General features: G+C 35.0%; 1 protein-coding gene across 1 annotated transcript in view; it reads right to left on the bottom strand.

Annotated features, from left to right (window-relative positions):
• Positions 1–21,061, bottom strand: part of ITGA4 (integrin subunit alpha 4) — a 95,088-nt gene that overhangs the window by 24,723 nt on the left and 49,304 nt on the right. Inside the window, exons 11-17 of the mRNA XM_019752831.3 lie at positions 17,725–17,819; positions 16,076–16,166; positions 15,401–15,446; positions 14,866–15,020; positions 12,085–12,239; positions 3,891–4,040; positions 1,879–1,955 (exon numbers count right to left, since the gene is read on the bottom strand). Coding sequence (XP_019608390.3) covers positions 1,879–1,955; positions 3,891–4,040; positions 12,085–12,239; positions 14,866–15,020; positions 15,401–15,446; positions 16,076–16,166; positions 17,725–17,819 — 769 coding nt within the window. The remainder of the gene's footprint in view (positions 1–1,878; positions 1,956–3,890; positions 4,041–12,084; positions 12,240–14,865; positions 15,021–15,400; positions 15,447–16,075; positions 16,167–17,724; positions 17,820–21,061) is intronic.

Below are 21,061 nucleotides of genomic sequence, written 5' to 3'. Positions count from 1 at the left end.
GTGGTTGTGGTTGAGCTTACCCAGAGAAAATATGGGAGTGTGAGAAAGAGGTGAGAAAACCATTTCAAAGGTCCTCCAAAGATAATTGGGAAGGAGGGGGTTAGAGAAGTAGAAGGAGAAGGCAGTAGGATGGCATCAGGAAAATTAAAGCAAAAAACATTCAAATGAGGAAGTGAACAGCCGTCAAATGCTTCAGAGTTCAAATAGGGATGAAAAGTGACCCCTGGATTTAAGTAGAAAACTTCTCTCTCCAATTTATTCTTTTCCCTGCCTCTGCATAATTGAATAAATAAGAGCCTGTGATAAATACATGAAAATGCTTCAGTTGTATCTACTTTTGCCCAGTACATTCTCTCCCCTTAATCACTGACCCTGTCATTTGGCTACTACTGCAGTGAAATTTATATCTTAAAATTTTCCAGTGACATTCTTTTTTTACCCTCATGTCACATTCTAAATGCCAACTTCCACAACCTTTCCTCAGTCACTATGCTCTCTGATTTCTCTACAAACTTTTACAATATTAAGTTCCTCTTTTTATATTCTCTAATGGCTATTTCACATGGGACTTGGTTCTCCACTTCGTTCTAAAGGGACCCCTCTATTCTTGTTAGGCTCTTTAAATAAAATTGTCCCCTCAAGAGCTGATTTTGTTCTTTTCTCTGAGAAATGCACATTTCACCTACCCCAACCCGAGCATTCTCACATGTCATGAATGTGTAGAGGACTTCCATATACCAGGGGTGCCAAAAAAATGTATACAAGTGGACACTTTGGTCAGCATTACTCAAGCAGTAGTTCGCCATAATCAGAAGTGTCTGGACGCTGATGGTAACTACTTTGAGCACCTCAGGTAATTGCAAAAATCAAATGTGACTTGCATTCATCTTTTGTTATCGGTATATATTGAGTATTACAATTTTAATACAGTTTTCCTTTCTTAAAATGTGTATACATTTTTTTTGCCACCCTCTATATAATCCTGAACTAGATTTTAAGTGGAGAGCTACATACAGAAGTTGCACCGAATTCAACATACCCCAGTTTACGCTTGCTTCCTTTATAGCCCTACCTCCCTCAAACTTTTTCCCCATTTTCCTGCCCTGTCAGTGATGCCTCCTTCACCTCTTTTGCTTCCAATACATAGTCAGCCTTCAACCTGAAGTGTGGATTTTATCTCATCAGTCCTCATTTTTCATATATTCTCTCTAATATGCAAAATAATTTCAATATAGGGTATCTAGACATGACAAAACTACAGTGGTTTATTTTCCATCATCATAAAATAATAACAGCAATCAACATTTATCTAGTTTTCACTATGTGCTAGACACTATTCTAAGCACATATGTTTTCTTTTTACTGTTTCCCCTTCTATGAATTTAGATGAACAAGATGGTTTATTCCATTTCAAATGCATCATATATATTTAGAAATTTATTTTGTACATCAGTCTGAATTATGCAATCAGTTCTCTGGGTGATAAGAAACTAAGCATTATGTAGTCAAGTTTAGCTCATTTTGCCATCAAAACTCTCTTAAGAAGCACTGACAAATGTCTAAAACACAACTACAATTATAATAATGATGACCTAAGTCACAATTAAATCCTGAAATAACTCCTGAGTTATCAATACAAGATTACGACATGCTTCATAAAACCTTGGTGCCCACATATTCTCATTCTCTCAAAATGTGGTAATCTTTGGGTGTATACTTATGTGAATGCTGTACAGATCCCTTAATCTCTCTCAGTAGCATGTTGTTCTTTCCCAGTTCTTTAAATACTGCTAACCCTCAAGGCTCAGTTTTCTTTGGAACCCACAGGCACACAACCATTACCCCATCTTGATAAATAAGAGAGTAAACTGTACTTACTTCAAAAATCCAATTTTTGCAGAAACTTGTAAATCAGCAGAACAATTTTCAAGGGTACAAAATCTTGCAAAATTTATCTGGAAATAAAATATGACAGCATTTTTATTTTAATTCAATTGGTAGACATATTTCTATGTTATTTTTAAAAGAATAAGACATCCATGATACATGAGAAGAATGAAATGAATAAATCAAATTGATAACTCCTTATATTATTCCTTCTTAAAGAGTTCAATGTGAGAGTCAGTAGGTTCAAATGACAAATAATTGCAGGGCTAAAAAAAAAACCTAAATTCTTCTAATAGGTAAATTTGTTAGGTGGAAAAAATGATTTTTTCTTTCATAATAGTTGTGGGGGAAAATTTTTAATCAAACTGTGGTAGTAACCTGTGTAAATATTTAAAATCTGTGCTGCCAAGATTTTCTTTGTTGAGTTCCTCTCAATTTTGTGGTGTGACAGTTTGATTCCACTTATTACACATAAGCATGGCACTTAATTTCACAGATTTTATATTTTTAAAAAATAAAAAAATGTAGAAATTTCACTTTAAGAACACATTGAACAAAATGAAATCATAGCCTGTCATAGAGGTTCCAGATTTATTTAACTCCGAGCATTTTAATAGGACCCAGGAATACTACAAGGTCCATGGGAAAACCTGAGTTATAAGCTGGACAAAGGAAAAACAGAGAGAGAAAAAAGAAAGAAAAATGAGATCCATAGGTGAAAGGAGAGATGCAGAAAAGAAAGAAAGCAGAGAAGGAGCCAGGTACATGAAATGGGAAACAACTAGAGTATTGTCAAAAGGCATGTCAGACCACAGACTACGTAAACGTAGGGGGACAGAGGGAAACTGTTAATCTTTCTCTAAATGGTTAGGTAAATATGGTATTTTTTTCTACCATCCTTATTTGTAAAACAGGTCGTTCTAAGAATCAAAATGTGGATTATTCTACAATAGCTACAAATTGCTAAGGTTTTGGCTTGTGTACTTACAATAAAAGGCAATTAAAAATAATTGATATTGAAAAGTGAAGTCCAACAAAAGAGAAAAATTGACTTCCAGAAATATTTTCAGATATGGGTAGTAAGAAAATTTGCTCTTATCTTTATTCAATCTAATATTGTAGACTAGACAATGGGGATATAAGCTCAAATATTTTAAAGTGACTTGGCAATTTTGTTGGGGAAATATATGAACTAGACCTTTAAATGTCCCTTTCATCCTTCACATTCTGTGTCCCATTAGCGAATTATTTTAATGAATTCTTTTACCATAACCAAAAACATCCTGTTGACTCTATCTTTCTGTTGTTGGGCAGAAAAGGTCTGAACTGGACTCCCGAAAATAAATGCTGTCAGTGAAACTGATGTATTTTGGGATAAATTAGAAAAAGCAGTTTAATGGTTAGAATGCAGGGCCATCTCAAAATGCAAGTGGTCGTGGGATATGGTTGGAAAGAATGCAGTTAAATTTAAAAGAGAAATTGCTGTGTAACATAGGTAAGTACACATGCTTAAAAAATGAGTGCAACTCAGTAAGGGAATTTGACTTAACAAAACGTGAGTGAATTGTGGGTGAGGTGAGAGGGAGACAAAATGAGAGAAGAGACAGAAAATGAGAAAGACAAAGATAAACGCAACATGCATGAAGACGGTGAATTAACTAATGAATGCAACTCATTTCCATTATGAGTGCTCCCTAGTAATATATTTTCTTCACTGGCAAGGCATCAAGAAGAGAAAATTAACACTTTATGTATGTGGGAAACCACTGCGATGACTAAATACATATTTTTAAATATTCAGTTCAATATCCTAAAGAGAATGAATATTAAAAACTAAAGAAAAATGAAAAACAAAGACATACCATAACCTCTTTTATATAAAAAAATTACAATTTTGTTTTAAAACTTCAGAGATTTCATTTCCCTAGAATTATGCAAAATTTCAAAAAACAATTCTTTAGTTACATGTCACATAATTTTTGAATAAAGGAAAATATTCCTACTGTTTTTTCAATTATGTCTTTTTCTTTCTTCTGTTGAAGAATTGGCTGAAGTGGTGGGAATTCCTCCGTACTTCGTTTATTGATGACATGATGCCCAAGGTAGTAAGCGGCTTCAATCTGAATTGGTGTGAGGATGTCTCGCACATCTTTCTAAGGAAATTTAAAACCATATGAATTAAAAATAAGCACGCAAATTAAAAAAGAGAGAGAGCTTCTCCTTTTCTGCACAAGGCACATAGACGTCAAAGAAAATCCTTATCTTTTAATCTAAATTGCTAAACAAATTTGAGTGTGTATATTTTTTTCATATTACAAAAGCACTCATGTTTATTAAGAAAAAACACAAAAAAAGTATAAAATAAAAGAAACTATAACCATCCAATAGTAAAGGACTACATTTGGGCATAGTTTCTTGCATGGTATTTTCTATACATACTGTTAATAACTTGACATTATAACACAAGCATTTTCCATTATAAAAACTCTTTGTAAATCATTTCCAAGTGCTCATAAACTTTTTATTCTATTTAACATTTCCCTGTACTAGATGTGTAGAAATACTCTCTCAATTTATTCAAGTTTTCTTTTTAGGTCTCTCAGTAACATTTGTTTCATTTGATTTCATATTTATTATGAAATATATCCTTTTTTTCCTATTCTTCATGGACCTTTTCCAATTATATTTTCTAACAGGTTTGGAATGCTATATAGGAAAGTTACTTGTTTTGTATATTTAATCTTTTATCCTATTCATTTTACTGAATATTCTTGCTAGTTGTTGTATAACGTTTTTCTAGGTTTATTGTGATTTTTATACTTCACAAAGAAAAGGTTATTGAATTTATTCAATTACACTGAAATTGCAGCCCATTTGCCATCCATTATGTTCTGTATGACATTTTTCTACATTTAATACCTTACTAATTTTTAGTTGTAATTGACAGACTTCCTAGTGAGTTATGTCACTGGGCCAGGTTTCTATTTACCTATAGGTACCTCAGGATTGAGATATGGTTTACCAGTACTGCCTAAAGGCAAAAAAAGAACAGGTTATTTCCAAAGCTCATCAAATTAATAATACGTAATGGATAGCTGTGCTACTTACAACTTTTGATAACAATCAATGAAGTCAAACAAAGACACATAAAAGACCATTTATTCTACATATGTCATTGTGTAATTATAAAAAAGATGTAACATTTTCTTTTCTCATCATTTATAACATTATCAGTATATGTGGTGAAAGGCAAGTGGTCTGGAGGCAGAATATTGGGGTTCAAATCTCAGGTCTATCACTTATTATCTGTGTAACCTTAGGTAAATTACTTAATCTGCATGTGGCTCAGTTATCTCATCTGAAAATGGGAATCATAATGATGATGGTGATGATAGCTACACCTTATTGTTGTGAGCATTCAATGGTACAATGTACATGAAACATTTAGCACAATGCCTGGCACTTATTAAGGTCTCAATAGATGTCAGACATTATAATTATTGTGTATATTGCCTCAAAATGTAGCTATATAGGCCAATCAAGGATTTACTGAATTTCAGTTTCTTATAATGAGAAATTCTGGTGAACATTTGGAAGGCATAAGAAAAACAAAAATTAGACTATTGCCAACCAATGAACATTAAATAGAAAATGAGCTATATAACAAGTATTAGACTTGTATTAAGCGGTACCTGCAAGATTTAGAGCATGAATCAGAGTATTCAAGATCTTTCATTACTTTTCCAATCTTATACATGGAGATGATTTTATTAAATTACTTGATAAGTGGTCGTCTCAATATGAAACCTTGACCATCTAGGAATGCTACAAATCAAGGCCCAAATCCCAAGTTATCAACTTGTGAAAACAGAACAGCTTGAAGCCCTGAGTATTACAATAGCAAACTTGATTAAATTATTCCCTAGGTGTAGCAGCTAGACAGCCACTGATTGTCCCTCCACATGTCCACTGTTTTAATTCTTCTCAACAAGTTCGCCTCGATCAAATCACATGTTATCTAATTCGTACTAATTTTCCACAAGGTCTTCTCTACATCTGGTGTATATTACTTTCATTATCCTAATTAGCTATTAATTACGCTTTTCTCACAATATATAAAATGTACATGCACTCTTGCAACAACTGTATTTGACAGATATTCACACTTATTTAACTTCAACAATTCCACCTAAGGACAAAAGCTATAATATGAAAAATGTCCAAAGTGACTAAGTATTTGGGAGGAAAAAAGTAGATTTCTTAAAATTTTTAATTTGGATGGTCATGTGCTATCTATATTAAAAATAATGAAGATTCCATGCCACATTTTTTATGGACAATTACATGAAATAGGGCACCCACAAGCATGCAAATTAGCACATGCCTAAAATTATACAAAGTCTACCTTCTTGTTTGACTTTCATGGAAATTTGTATTTATGGCCAACTGGAGAAATGAGGTATAGGCCCATATCCTCCTATTGTGATTATGTAGTGAAGGAATTTATTTAAAGCATGGAGCCAGACATACTTATAAAATGTTACTGAGTTAAAAAATGATGTTGAGTTATTAAACATTTAAAGATATCTATTCATGGATCTACTGTGTACAAGGCAGGCTCTGGGGATATAAAACTGAAAGCCAGAACCTATGTCACAGTCTATAATCCATAAATCCACACATATAGTATGTTGCATGAATGTGCTGATGCATGCATATACAAGTACAGAAAAAGGGGGGCCATATAATCTACACTTTAAAGGGGATGAGAAGGCTCTTCCGCAGAAGAATTATAAGCAAGGAATAGGATCAGATTTGAGTTTTTGAAATGCCCCTCTAGTACCAATTGGGGAAATTGGAGAATGGGTTGGGGAAGGCGAAGGTAAGATTGAGGCATAGATTGGAACCCAAACCAGCACAACCATGTATAATTATATTAACTTTGTTTAGTAAGCTTGGTTTAGGAAGTGGAGAACTGCCAAACATCTGGCACTACAATTTCCTGAGAAAACACCCCCAAGACAGGTGCCCTAACTATTTTACTAATAGAACACTATCAGATTTTCCCTCACAGAATTCTTTAAATAGTACTGAGAACACATAGTCCATAAATTTATTAAACATTAATTGATTTACTGTCTTACATAATGAATTGTGTTAGTTCTAAGAAATACAAACATGTAAAAGATAATGTACTGTCCTTAAAGACCTTGCCATCTAATGAAGAATTATCAATTCTTTGCAATAATCAATTCACTTCTAGAATATCATAATATCAGTATAGTTATATAGCTTGCTTGCACTTAGATTTTTAGCAAAAATATACTAGTATGCATATGTGGGTTGGTCCATAGTGTGCTATGATTAAAATATAACTGCTTTGGAGCAAATGACACTTCACAAAACTATGTCCTTATATGAGCAAACAGAATAGAGAAAATAAAAACATATATATATTTACTATTCAAATATACCATTCATTTTCTTGAAGTTATTACTGAAAACGATGGATTTTAGAAGTCACCTAAAGACCTATAGAACAAAATAAATTCCTTTAATTCAGAAATCCAAGATCCAGAAATGAGAGAAACCAAAGGAAAGAAAAGAATGAACTAATTTACTAAATAGACAGATTGAATTCATGATTGTTATACAACATGCTAAGGCCACTGAACTCATTGGATCTCAGGACCAATAATCATCCCTCATCTGATGACTAAGCTAGATATTTCTAGCTTTTATTGGAAATGTTGTAGACAGGCAGGGAATCCTGTTACCTTATTTGTTATTCCAATGCAGTACCCTTTTTTCTCTTCTCAAACATCAGTGAATATTTTCATGCAGAGACTCCAAGTTCTACCAAGAAATATCATCTATAAAAACCTTAAGGGATATCTCACTACTATTGCTGCTTCAATATTTCCCAAAACTGCTATCAGTTGTTGGTTCAGTTATACATGTGTAGTACTAATTCCGTATCTATATGATTTTAATGCTTTTACTTATGCTTATGAGTAAAAAGTATAACTCTAGAAATCAATGATATCCACATGCAAAATAATACCCTGGAATATGATAATCAGTTTTGCTGAACTTACAACGAATTTACAACAATGAAGAGTTCTTGGCTCTCTATGATGTGTAAATGTTGTAAATTTGTTACCAGTGCATAAAATTTCTAGTACCTTATATCTGTTCTTGTGTTTTGTAATAATTTTCAACATAAAATTTCTTGTACCACTGTTAAAAACTAAATGCTAAAATTCTTTTATAATACAAAACAAAACAAGTACCTAAATGTAAACAAATAAAAGTTTGAATTAAAAAATTAAAACGAAAATTATTTTTTCCTGAAAGTTTGGGTCAAAAACATGGGTGCACATTATACACAGCAAAGTACAGTATATGATAAATGTTTCACTTTATTGGACCACATTCCTCATAAAATCATGCTATTTCTCCTATCTTAAAAAAGAACCTTTCATTCCACTTTTCATGTCAGCTACTGACTCCCAACCCCATTTCTTTGGTCCAGTTGGAGCAAACTTTGCAAAAGAATAACCTATACTCTCTGTCTCCAATTCCTCTTCCTTTTTCCCTACCCTCCTCTAAAATGTTGTTGCCACGATCACCAATAGCCTCCACATTGCTAAACTCAATGGTCAGTTCTTAGCCCTCATCTTACCCGACCAAGAGGCAGCATTAAAAATTTGGCATGCCCTCCTCTTTGCTCTGCTTTATTCACTTCACTTCCAGATGCCACAAGCTCTTGCTTTCCTGCCTTACTGATTGATCCTTCTCATCTCCTTTGTAAGCCTTTTCTCTCCAACCTCTTCATGTTACAGAGCCCCAGAGTGCAAACCTTCACCCTCTTCTGTGGTGATCTCAGCCATCTCATAAGGCTTTAAAAACCATCTGTATTCCAAAAATGCCTTAAGCTATATTTCTAGTTCTGTGCTTTTCCCCAACTCCAGATGAGTATATACAAGTGTTTGATTGGTATTTACAATTAAAAGAAAAACAGGTCTTTCCAGCTCAGCATGTCCACAACTGAACTCCAGCATTTTCCACCCAAAAGTGTTTCTCTTGCGTATTACCTCGATTGATGGAAACTACATTCTTCTAGTTGCTTGGGCTAAAGACCTTGGAGTCACCTCAGAGCTGCTTTCCCATATGCCAGACATCTCATCTGTCAGCAAAACATATAGGATCTTTCTTTAACTCCTTCTCACCATATCCATTGCCACCAATTTCAATAGAGCCACCATGTCTGACCTGGGTTTTTGTTGTATCCTCTTCTCCCTGTGTCAACCTTTGGTCCTTTACTGTCTCGTCTCAACACAGCAGTTAGAGTATTCTTTTTTATCATTAGGTCAGATCATGTCACTTCTTTGCTCAAAACTCTGTGATAGATCCTCATTTCATTCAGACAAAGTCACAGGTCCCATACCATCTCTTTTTCCACTACTGCTTCCCTGTCTCACTTTTCTAGCCATCTTTGCCCCACTGCCATTGTTCTCTAAAACAACCAGGCATATTCTTATCTTGAGATATTTTTACCTAGCTCTTCTTTCTGTAATGTTGTTCTCCTAGACCAGGGGTTCTCAAAGTATGGTTCCCAAGCCAGCCACATCAGCATCACCTGGGAATTCTACAGAAATGCAAATCCTCAGGCCTCACTGAGGCCCTACTAAATCAGGACCTCCAACCGGGGCCCAGAAATCTGAGTTGTAACAAGCCTTCCAGGTGCTGCTGTTACGTGCTGAAGTTGAGAACCACCGTCCTCAACCTCTGCACAGTAACTTCCTCACTTCCTCAAGTCTTTGCTCAAACGTCACCTTCTGAATGAGGTCTACTCTGACCACCCTAAAGTTGTACTCTTCACCCCTTCCATAGAACTTCTAAGTTTTTGAACTCTGCCCTCTTTTTTCCTTTTTCTATCACCCGTATCTTCTTCTAAAATACTATAAAATTTATACTTTGTCATGCTATTGTTTGTCTTACCCCACTAGACTAAAAGCTCAATGAAGGTAGTAATCGTTGTATGTTTTAGTCACTGACCTACACAAGTGTCTCAAACACAACCTGACACATGTAGGTAACTCAATAAATGTCTACTGAATTGATTGAGCAGATGGATAAGTGGAGCTTAACTGATAGCCAATGGAAACAACTATGCAAAGAACGTGTGCCTAACTAGCAGGCAAGGAGTCATCTGAGAGGACTGCACTGGAGTACAAATCGGAAGTCGTTCAACTGAAGAATTTGTTTTTATTTTTCGTGTGTGTGGGCCTGAGTATACAATTAACAAGCATCACCTAATTTCATGATTAGGGGTGCCAAGGGAGAATGCATACGTATATTAACACTCCCGATACTGGACATGTTTTACAGAACGAAGGGGCAATCTAGGCATCCTGATCACTGCCCGTCTTCTTTTCCTCTATTAGGAAGATAGCAGAATTCAGGTTGCTGTTCTATTCTCTCAGACTGTAGAAGCATAGCATTGTCAATGCTTATGAATGCCTCAGGTACCATGCTGATGTGGGTGGAAAATGCACTCATTATATTCCTACACTTTCCTAAATAACAGCTAGAGCTCCTTGATCGAACCCAAGTTTGGGGCAGCTGCTTCTGGAGTTCTTACATCCTCCTTGAGGTTATTGTCAGTGAGAGGGTTGTAGTAGCCTTTTGCCTTTCTATATGTGAGTTTTAAAATGTCCCAAACAAAAGCAAGGAAGGGGAATAAAACATTGGAATAAACAATCACATTTAAAAAAAATCCCCACTGTGCACCAATCCCAGAGCTAAGTGTTTTTGTTTGACATTGACAATAAGGCCCAAAGTCAATGGCTATAACCTGCTGCCGTCGATACCATGGTAACACAAGTATTACATATAAGCAACAAACACAAAAACCTCTGCTAAACTGTCATTTCCACTACAAATTTGTTCTGAAGAAAATGTACAATTTTGATGAATGCTTTCTCATAGAAACAATGCCAAGAAACATAGGCCTAAACAAATCAGATCAATTTACTGCCATTTATACAAATTCAACACAATGTTTCTTTGTGAATGTCTAAATGTCACTTTTATCGCCTTTAAAATGGTCTCAATGTTAGTCTCTAAAATTGACTAATCTAAGTAAAATCACAACTATGTAGGATTAAAAAAAAAAAGAACCTCTTTAATCTCTATCATATAAACAATGGTTCATTAATACCATTCTATACTTTTGGCTCTCAACTATCTAATAGCTTTATTCCAGTACAACAATAAAAACTGTTAAGGGAAATGAGGAAATAGCGTAGGGATTAGTGCTCTTAGCATTTAATAGTGTATTGGAGTCCTGATGCTTGTTTGCATTTGCTTGGAATAAGTGTCTAAGGGAAAATTAAGTTCTAAACTGAGGCTACTATTTGAAACCCCAGAAAGGGCTCCCAGGGAATAGATTGGGTTTTTAGTAACAATAGATTTTTCTGATGAAGTACACAATTCCCTAATGAAAAAGGCTGCTTCGTATAATACAATGTGACCAATGCTAGGAACGTGATGACCAGTTTGGGAATGAGTGTTTTAATAAAAGAAACATGAAATCAGCTGTGAGTTGGCAGGACATATCCCAAACCACCCTGAGAGCCGTCGTCCTGGCCCACAGATGATGCCTGCCACAGTACAACTGTACAAGTTCCCATTGACATCACTGACAATGCTGGCATGGAGACAAAGACATAATCCAAAGGCACTCATGTTGGATTCTGCTTCATTACAGTCACATGAAAAACAAACCAACTGCCCCACCTCCCGTCTCCCGCCCACCCCCTGCTGCCCACATAAAACAAACAAACAAAACCCTGCCGAGGGGAATAGATCTAAGTCTCAGCAGAGCTCTTCAATATGTACATTCCTAGGCAAGTATATAAACAGAGATAGGAAAAGGCAAATCTCTAAGAAGAGTGATGCAGTAAGATGTAATACATGTGGAATAAAGAAGGTGCAAAAAGTAGACTTTGAATTATTCAGATCATAGGCTGTCCAGCATTTTGTCTCTGGAACAGTAGGTTAGCAAGTTCAGGAGGGGACAGCCCTTACTTTTAACTATATTTTATCAAAAGATACCAATACCCAAACATTTTTACTGTACTGATAATATTGAAGTTTACATATTCATTTACAAAAACTAGTTTACATTACCCGCATAAATGCTCGATATGTTCTACAGTTAGCTACTTTGCGTGATACTTTCATGTTTCCTGTAATCACATCAGAAGTTCCATTAGAAGAAAAATAAAATCTTGATGGAGTCTCTGCCTTTCTGTTCACATCCAGACTCATGTTATAAAACAAAACTGCAAAAATGTAGAGAGAATTGCAATTAATATAATTATCTAAAAGCATTATTTTTGAAGTGATAGTAGTTAATGTTATAGAGAATACTGAGAACATATTAAACTACCTTCATTATATAGTGTTTTAAAACTAACCTGAAATGTGGAAGAGGGAACATTATAAAAACATAAAGTTATTTTTATAAATAAAAAAATTCATAAGCTTTTCTCCAGTTTTCTATTTTTAATATTAACATCTTTAGTTATTTGCTTAATCATCCTATATATAAGTGTTTCAAAACTCTAATTCCATAATTGTTACCAATAGTAACAGTCCTGAGTCAAGTTTCAGGTTCCTTTGGAGTCCCTTTTGCCTGTAGAACATCCCACAAAGGAACACATAGAGCACTGTGCTCACGTGTCACTTGGGATACTATTTCTATCTTGTGTGGTTACATAATTAATTTCATATGTGGTTAAGTTCCTTTATTTCTATTTGTTTCCGATTTGAGGGGTTATTTTTCTTTTTTCTTTTTTTTTCATGTAACACGAATACATAATTCAAAAGTCAAACCTGTATAAACGGTGTACACAAAGACATCTTCTTTTCTAGCCCTAGGCCCTCACTAGTCTCTATGTGTTTACTGGTTTCTGGTTTGAATATCAAGTGTTGATTCACGCAAAAATAAATATAGATAGACATTCTCTTAATAAATATTTCGGTAGTTTGGTAAGAACTTATTTCAAATCTGACATAGTAAATAATCATCTGCTAAAGATTTTCAATAAGCAAAAACAATAAGGAAAATTTACAAGCCACCAAAAAAATTCCAAGCCAGAGCTTACCAAGAAAGATATATTTATTGAACCTAAAAGGAATTTTTTCAAAATAAGCTGCATCTAATAGTCTGCTGAGATATCACTTAAATAGGAGTAATAAATCATTAAGCAATATTTTAAAGAATTTATGTAATTCCTGAAGTGTCCATTTACATTTTAGGAGTAACTTACTCTCCTGGAAGGATTTTATCTACTTATTGTAAGCATAAAACCACATCACTCCTACAAATTTCAAATAAATCTTTCAACCTTCCTTTTATTTGGATAATAAATAATAAAGTCCAAATCAGTTGGATTCAAAATAAATAATAAACTCCAAATCAATTGGATTCAAAATTACAATAACTGAAATTCAATGTCTCAGAGATGGCGCTGCAATTGAAATAGCCATCTGCAAATTCATCACCCTGAGTTTAGACAAAAAGTAAATGAAAACAAGGGCAAATAAAACCCACTCACAGTAAGAAGCAAGATGTCCTGGTTTTATTAAACATGCTTACCATGTGAATTATTTCTCCCAAGGAGTCATTTTACGACAACTATAAAGCATGCTTTTGTAACAAGCTTGTGGTTATTTATGTATTTCACATATTTGTTTTTAATCAATCTAAAATACCTGGTTACGTTAGAATTGGTGGTACAATAAACACTGATTTTTACATAAAGGGAAATAGTCCTATTTAAATATGCATCTTTCAGATAATCCATCAGTTTGTCTGTGTTACTAGGATCACATCCTCAAACAGCCACTTCTTCAATCAAGAACCAGATGAAGGTTTTGGCCACCATCCTATCACTGCATCTCTAGTGAGGACTTTTGCAGAGCACTATAAAAAAATGACTATGATTGAAAGTAGAGATGCCAGGCTCATTCTATACTTCTCATTAGAGGCTATTTCAGACTGGGACCTCTTACATATCCATAGTTTCATTCAGTATTTGTTAACCTTCCTGATGTTTAGATGATGACAGCCTGCAGGGTCATGAATACAATCAATTCTTGATAGGTCTTGCGGGGCTCACGAACTTTGTGAATTACTGGTGTCCAAATAACAAACCCAGATATGCTTCTCCCCTACCATAGGCTAGTTTCATTAGTGGTTATTCCAATATTTGCTTAAATACAGCATAATTAGAAACATTAACTTGCTAGTAAAATTATTAATACTTATTAAGTCACATATTTGTGATTTGGGCTTAACCGCAATTTTGGATGGGCCATATCAATGCTACTTTCTCCAGAGCAGGTAACTGAGAGTTGCACACATATAGGGAAATAGGCCTGAGCTCTCAGGAGCTGAAAGTCATAATAAGCCCTTAACAGATATGTATTATTTATGAAAATTAGAATCAGGGTCTAGACTGCAGATGAGCTTCTTCAATTACTAAAACAGTATAAAATATGAAGAAAAGAATCTTCTTTCTCCCAGGCTTTCCTGCTTGAGCCAACTCTAGGCTTTAAGGAGCCCAGTGAAATAGAGGAGAAGCTATGGCTGTTTTGACATTCCTTCTATTCTAAAGAGATCTTACAGATTAAGCGCAGTTAGTTCACTTTCAATAATATAGCAAGTGATACTCTTGATTTGCTTCTTGTCATAACTTCTAAACAACTATAGCCTCTAACTTTGGCCCACTCATCAGTTAGAATAATGAGCAAATCCGGAAACGGGGAAGAAAGGTATGCTCTCTCTGGCCCTAAAGCAGAGCTTTCCAGGTCGAAACACAGGGAGGGCTCAAAAGAGTATCTTGAGCATAATGAATGACGTACACATTCTACCAGGCCTTCATTCTGTAATGGCGCCCTTACCGATATATCCTGGAACCTCTTTGCCCTTGTATGAGAAACAGAGTGTGAGATCCATGCACACAGCAGGCATCCCATTTTCAATACAGTCAAAATTTGTTCTGTTTACTGACTCAGGGTGGTTTAAAGAAGCTTCAACAATCACAACAGGTCTTGTCCTAAGAAGGAAATACAATTAGCAATATTAATTACAGAATTATTTTTCCTTAAGAACTGCATTTGTTCTGCCAGTTTCCATTGACCAAGTAATTTCATGAAACTGCTTTATTTCTAGTACGTGCACATAAACTCAATTACATTCCCATGCATGAATCAAGAGGAATTTTCATTTAAATGTCTAAAAATAACGACTGTGTCTGATTATTTGTTTAATTATCCTTATGTAAGGTAGGAAAAGTATCCTAAAGTTCAATAATTAAATTTCAGAATACTAGAAAGAACCTTATGAGGTCACCACCACTGCTGATTTAAAAAATTGCCTCTCATTATTTATAATTAAACCCAATTGTCATTAATCAGTGAGATGCATAAACCCTACCTTAGCAACACAACAGAATTTGACCGAAAAGCACCAACTGCTATATCTGGAGGATAAAAAAACACAGATTGATGATCATTATTAGTGAAAGAGAATTACTTTTCAGTTGCAAATACTTAACTACATATCACCTTTTGACTATATCAAAAACATTATTTACAGAAAATTAGTTAGAAAAGATATGCTTACATTTTAAGATTCATTCCACATTTGTCTCAATCTACAATGATATTCACTCCTTTATAATGTAAACAAACTTTATGATATGAAGATAGGCTTACTAAAACAAATTTAATTTTTGGATTAGAAACGTTCACCCAGAAATCTACTTTTAAATTACCAAAAAAAAAAGAAGAAAAAAAAAAAGGCTTCTTTCTTTTCATATGTTTGATTTACTTTCATGGCTGTTTTTCGGTTTTTTGTTTGTTTGTTTGTTTGTTTTTTGCTTTTTTTTAAGAACAAGGAATAAAATGTTAAATAACTAACAGTGTAAACCTAAGAAATTACTTGATTATTTCAGACCCATCCTTGAATTCAACAGAGCTATAAAAATGGAGGAAAGAAATTATCAGTAAATTAGAACTCTTCCATACCAGCTTTATGTACTTCTCAATAAAGCAGCATCCACAATAGAGCTTATTCCAGTTTATAACATGAGGTAAATTTTATACTCACCCACATATCCATTATTATCTGCATCAATTTGCCCAGATATAGACTGTCCAAACATACTTAATGACTTGCTGATTTGAAGTCCTTCAATTCTCTGAAAAATACGTAAGTTGCGTGAGAAGTGTTTTGGAACACCTAATATCCCAGAGAAGCAATTATTCAGTTGAATAATGAGCCTTTCCATGCCCTGGCATACCACTTATGAATAAAGTGCATTTTAGTTAAGCCAAATACTTATGTCTAAGAGAAACAAAAGTTTCTAGCTTTCAGAAACAAAAGTTTTTGCAGTTGACATCTATTTTGGGACCCAAAAAAAATTCCTTTCTTTACTTTGGGAGCCAAAGGAAAGTATGTAATATAGATCTTCCAAAACAGTTCTGACTCCCTCTCCCCAGTCTTTTCATTTCCCTGACCAACGTGAATTATCAAATAAGTAATTTGGAAAATAAGACATCACGAATCACTTAGGAGCCTACAACCCAGGCTTGTAATGGAAGTCCCCTATTTAGCCAGACTGCTTCCTAGCATTTGCCAAGGACAACTCAAGTGATGTGCTTCCTATTCCGTGTGTCTAATTTCATGTCTACATAGTGATTTATAAGTATCTGGCTACTATCCACACTAAGAAAATCAGTATTTTTTACTAGACAAATATGTATCTTTCATGTTAAATATAGAAAGCCACTTGCCTATTTTTGCCTAATCAGAAATAATAGTGTTAGCTAATGTTGCCATAAGAATATCTTTGTAAAAGCTTTTCTTTTCTGCATATGTAGGTAGGTTTTTCTATGCAGTAAAATGGTCTGATTTTTCAAAATATAAAAGTGAAGTCAGAGTTAGATCAGAGAAATGTATTCAAGTGCTATCGTCTTACTGTTTTGCACAGAAAGGAACACAGAGTATCATATGAGTGTTTTCTCTTTGCGTGTGATCTCCGCGAAATATGGGACTTTAGCCACAAGACATGACACACTTAATCAAATCCAAATGTACTTACTTGGAATAGTATGGAAATTACCTCAACATAAAGTTAATGAAATGCAGAGAGAAATCTTTAATAGGTTAAAGACAAACTAGAATGGAAGTGAACCTGAATTGTTACATATGAAAAAAAAAAAAGATGGTTCCGAAGACTTACTAATGTCCTTAAAAATGAGACCATCTAATGTTACTGTAAGAAAATGGTGAAATAGAATATTAAGTATTTGAAAGAGCAAATTAAGAAAAATAAGTTCTCATTAACACAGGAAGTTTTAAGGAAGCTTTTATTGCCAATGCTTTAAAATTTTATTTACTTATTTATTCAATTTATTGGGGTAACATAAATTAGTAAAATTACATAGGTTTTAAGTGTATATTTCTATAACACATAATCTATATATTGCATTGTGTTCACCACCCAGAGTCAGCTCTCCTTCCATCACCATATATTTGATCCCCTTTTCCCTGTTCTATCACTCCCCTTCCCCAAGAAAAGATGAAATACTGCCATTTGCAACAACATGGATGGATCTTGAGATTATTATGCTAAGCAAAATAAGTCAAACAGAAAAAGTCAACAACAATATGGCTTCACTCATATGTGGGATATAAAACTGAAAGCAACAAAGAAACAAGCTAATGTGTCTTTTGAAAATAGAATTGTCTCTTACCTGTGAGAAGGCTGATGAGATCCCCTCTGCTCGGCCATTGTAAATATAAATAGCGCCTTGCAAGTCATCTTCTTGTGGAGCTCCAATAGCAACATCTATTCAAGAATTTAGATGATGGAAAAATAAATTATTGATACAAAGAATTCAACTCTGAAAACTAAGTTTCATGCTCCTTAATTGATATCACATAAGAAAACTTATTTAAAAAAATAACACTTTTTTCTCATGAGACAGAAGAAAAAATTACAAAATCCTAACATCATCACAATATACAGGGTTGTACAGAATAGTGTGTGCATGGAAGAAGCAGAGTGAATGGGTCTGAGAGGCAGTCTATGGGTAAGGGCATGGGCTCTACAGCCAGACCTCTGGGGCCTGACCCCAGCACTGCTGCTGTGCCCTGCTGTGCCTTGCTGGGCCCAATCCTTAACCTCTCTGTGTCTCATCTGTTCCCTACCTATAACACAGGATCATAAGAAAACTCACTCTCTCAGCATAGAAGGATATTATTCATGTAAAGTACTCAGAGCAGTGCCTAGCAAATAATAAATTATTTCCATCTATGAAGAGTGTAACAAAAGAATCTTTATTTTGAGCTCTAGGCTTTACTTTATTTGCAAAATGGCTTCTAAATTAACTCCTGGACCAATGAAAGCGATTAAGGTATTTGTTAAAGGTATCTGTCTACACACACACACACACACACACTAGATTTCAGAAAATGGATCTGTTCTGTAAAATAATGACTGCATCACCATTACTTTATTGAGATTCATATAAGATTATGATACAAGGAGAAACAAAATTTGATCAACTCACATAAAGAGAAAACAGAAACTATGAATGACACGATGGCTTACATGCTATAAATATATAGCACATAAAAGAAAAATCATATTCTACCGTTGTAAGAGCATTTCATTATTTTACTAAGTATTATGTCTATTTATTTGAGTATATTCATATTTTTATTTATATGCAATGTTTTCTTATTATGTTAATAGAAACCTAAAACACAGAAAGTTTGACTTCATGATATTCATTTCTTATCACAGTTTATTAGATCTAAAACTTTTTAAACAACTACAGTGGTAATTTTTGACTGTTATTTCAATGCAAATAAAAACATCTTTGATCTATAACTTCATGCCAAATACCATTCAGTTTTAAAAGTGCAAAAGCTTTTCTATTTTCATCTGAAAATATACTTCTTTTGTTTAGACACTCTGAGGCTACCCTCCTTTGACTAGCGCAAATTATTTCAAATTTTCATATGCAAATATACCCATTGATTTAGTCAGTCAGTGGACAACTATTGAGCACTTACAGTATTCCAAGCATTTGCCAGGAGCTGACAATACAGGAAAGTAACACAAAAAGGAACTGATAGTCCAGCGGGGAAGAACAGCAAATTAAAAACGAATCATAACACAGCATGCAAGAAGGTGGTGGAAATTAGGGAAGATTTCTCATAGATGATGGTCAACTCAGGTTAAAGTATTGATAAGTCATAGCCAGGTGAAGAAAAAGGAAAAGATAATTTAGACAGAGGAAACAACCGGTGCAGCAGCTGGGGAGCAAGAGGCAGCATAGCACACATGAAGACTGGGAATTAGTTTGGAATAGTGGGAGCCATATGTGTGCAGATTAAATACATTTAGGAACATAACAGGGGAGATCAGGAAGAAAAAGAGGAGAGGAGAGGAAGAGGAGGGTAAGGAGAAGGAATGGGAGGAGAACTGTCCTATACCACTGAAGACAGGACCAGTTAGCAGTTTTATCAATCAGGGATGGGTACATATTTCAACCATTGTGGCTACTCCGTAGTAACCAGAATTCTAAATCTTGATTCTTAATGATACTATATGAAAAGGTAAGTCTGGGTATAAAGTTGTTGATACACTAAAATTCTTGTGGTATCAGTTCTTAGCACTAGAGAGCTATAGTGAGGCAAATATCTTGAAATAATTCAGATAAGCCTTTTTAGCTGAAATAAAGGTCCAAATCAATTTGACTGCAAGAAGAAGACATTTGGGTATATTCAGTCTTTGGCTATCTTACTCATACATATAGGTCCAAATTCTTCCTTCCTAGGATTACACTTTGATCCACTTTTTAACACACTAAAGCTCTAGCTGTCATTATAGAAATGAGGAAAATACATTTGAAATATATATAATATATAATATATTTATATAAAATAATAAAATGTTTTTCTGTGCCTGTGCAACTGAATTTGGGACACAACATGCAGAACAAACACTGAGATATTTGACGACTGTTTTTACTTTTCATCTGAACATTTTATTTCATTTTGTTAATATAAATCATAATTATCATTAGTATAATCATAATAATCTTAACACCAGCTAACTTGTATATAAGGTTTACAATGCAGGCACTATGCGGCAGGCTCTACACATGGGATTTAAACCCTGGGGTCTGGGTCCCTATCTCCATGCTGACATCATCAACAAAAGTTATAAAAGGAGCAGGAGTCCAAGATGGTGGCAAAAGAAGATCCTGAACTTACCTCCGCTCACAGACATACTAAATCTACAGTTACATATGGAACAATTCCCTTTGAAAAAGACCTGAACACTAGCTGAACAGCTTTTCCACAACAAAGGACAAAAGCGCCACATCGAGACAGGTAGTAGAGGCAGAGACACGGTCTTAATGAAAACCCTACCCCTAGCACAGCGACCCACCATTGGGAGGAGTCTCATAAAGCAGCGGCTTCTCCCTGAGAAATGAGGAGTTTGTGCCCCACAGCAGGAACCCCAACCCTTGCGACCTGCACTGAGAGACAAGCCCCCCAAATATATAGCTTTTAAAAACAAGGCTTATGTCTAGGCAACCTAAAGGGCTGTAGGGAACTGAGATACCACTCTTAAAAGGCTTGCACACAAACTCACTGGCTACGAATCCCAGTTTGCAAGTGCTTAGACTATTGTGGAATAAGATTCATTTGCTAATCTTAAAGAGTCTGCTGGAGGGGCAGGGACCTGTTGGGACTCTTCCCTAGAAGAAGGTTTTGGCAAGCATCATTTTTGCACTCTCCCTCTACCTTGCTAGTGCAGGCAGGTGCTCACAGTTTCTGCACTCTCCCACAACCCTGCTAAAGCTAGCAGGCACACCTCACCCCTGCACTCACCTGATACCCTGTTAAATCTTGCAGGTGTGTGTAGTTCCTAGGCTACCAATGTCCTGCTAAAGCTGGTGGACAAGCCCCACCCCTGCATTCTCGAGCTACCTTGCTAAAGCTCATGGGTACACGCATTCCACACAGGGGACTCTCGTTGATCACCTGGCTGTGGTGACTGGGGGGCTTGCA

This window comes from Rhinolophus sinicus, chromosome 17 (assembly GCF_057876585.1).
Source record: "Rhinolophus sinicus isolate RSI-liver-muscle chromosome 17, RSI-T2T, whole genome shotgun sequence".
In the NCBI taxonomy this organism is placed as follows: Eukaryota; Metazoa; Chordata; class Mammalia; order Chiroptera; family Rhinolophidae; genus Rhinolophus; species Rhinolophus sinicus.
This window is presented reverse-complemented; position numbering and strand designations above follow the sequence as displayed.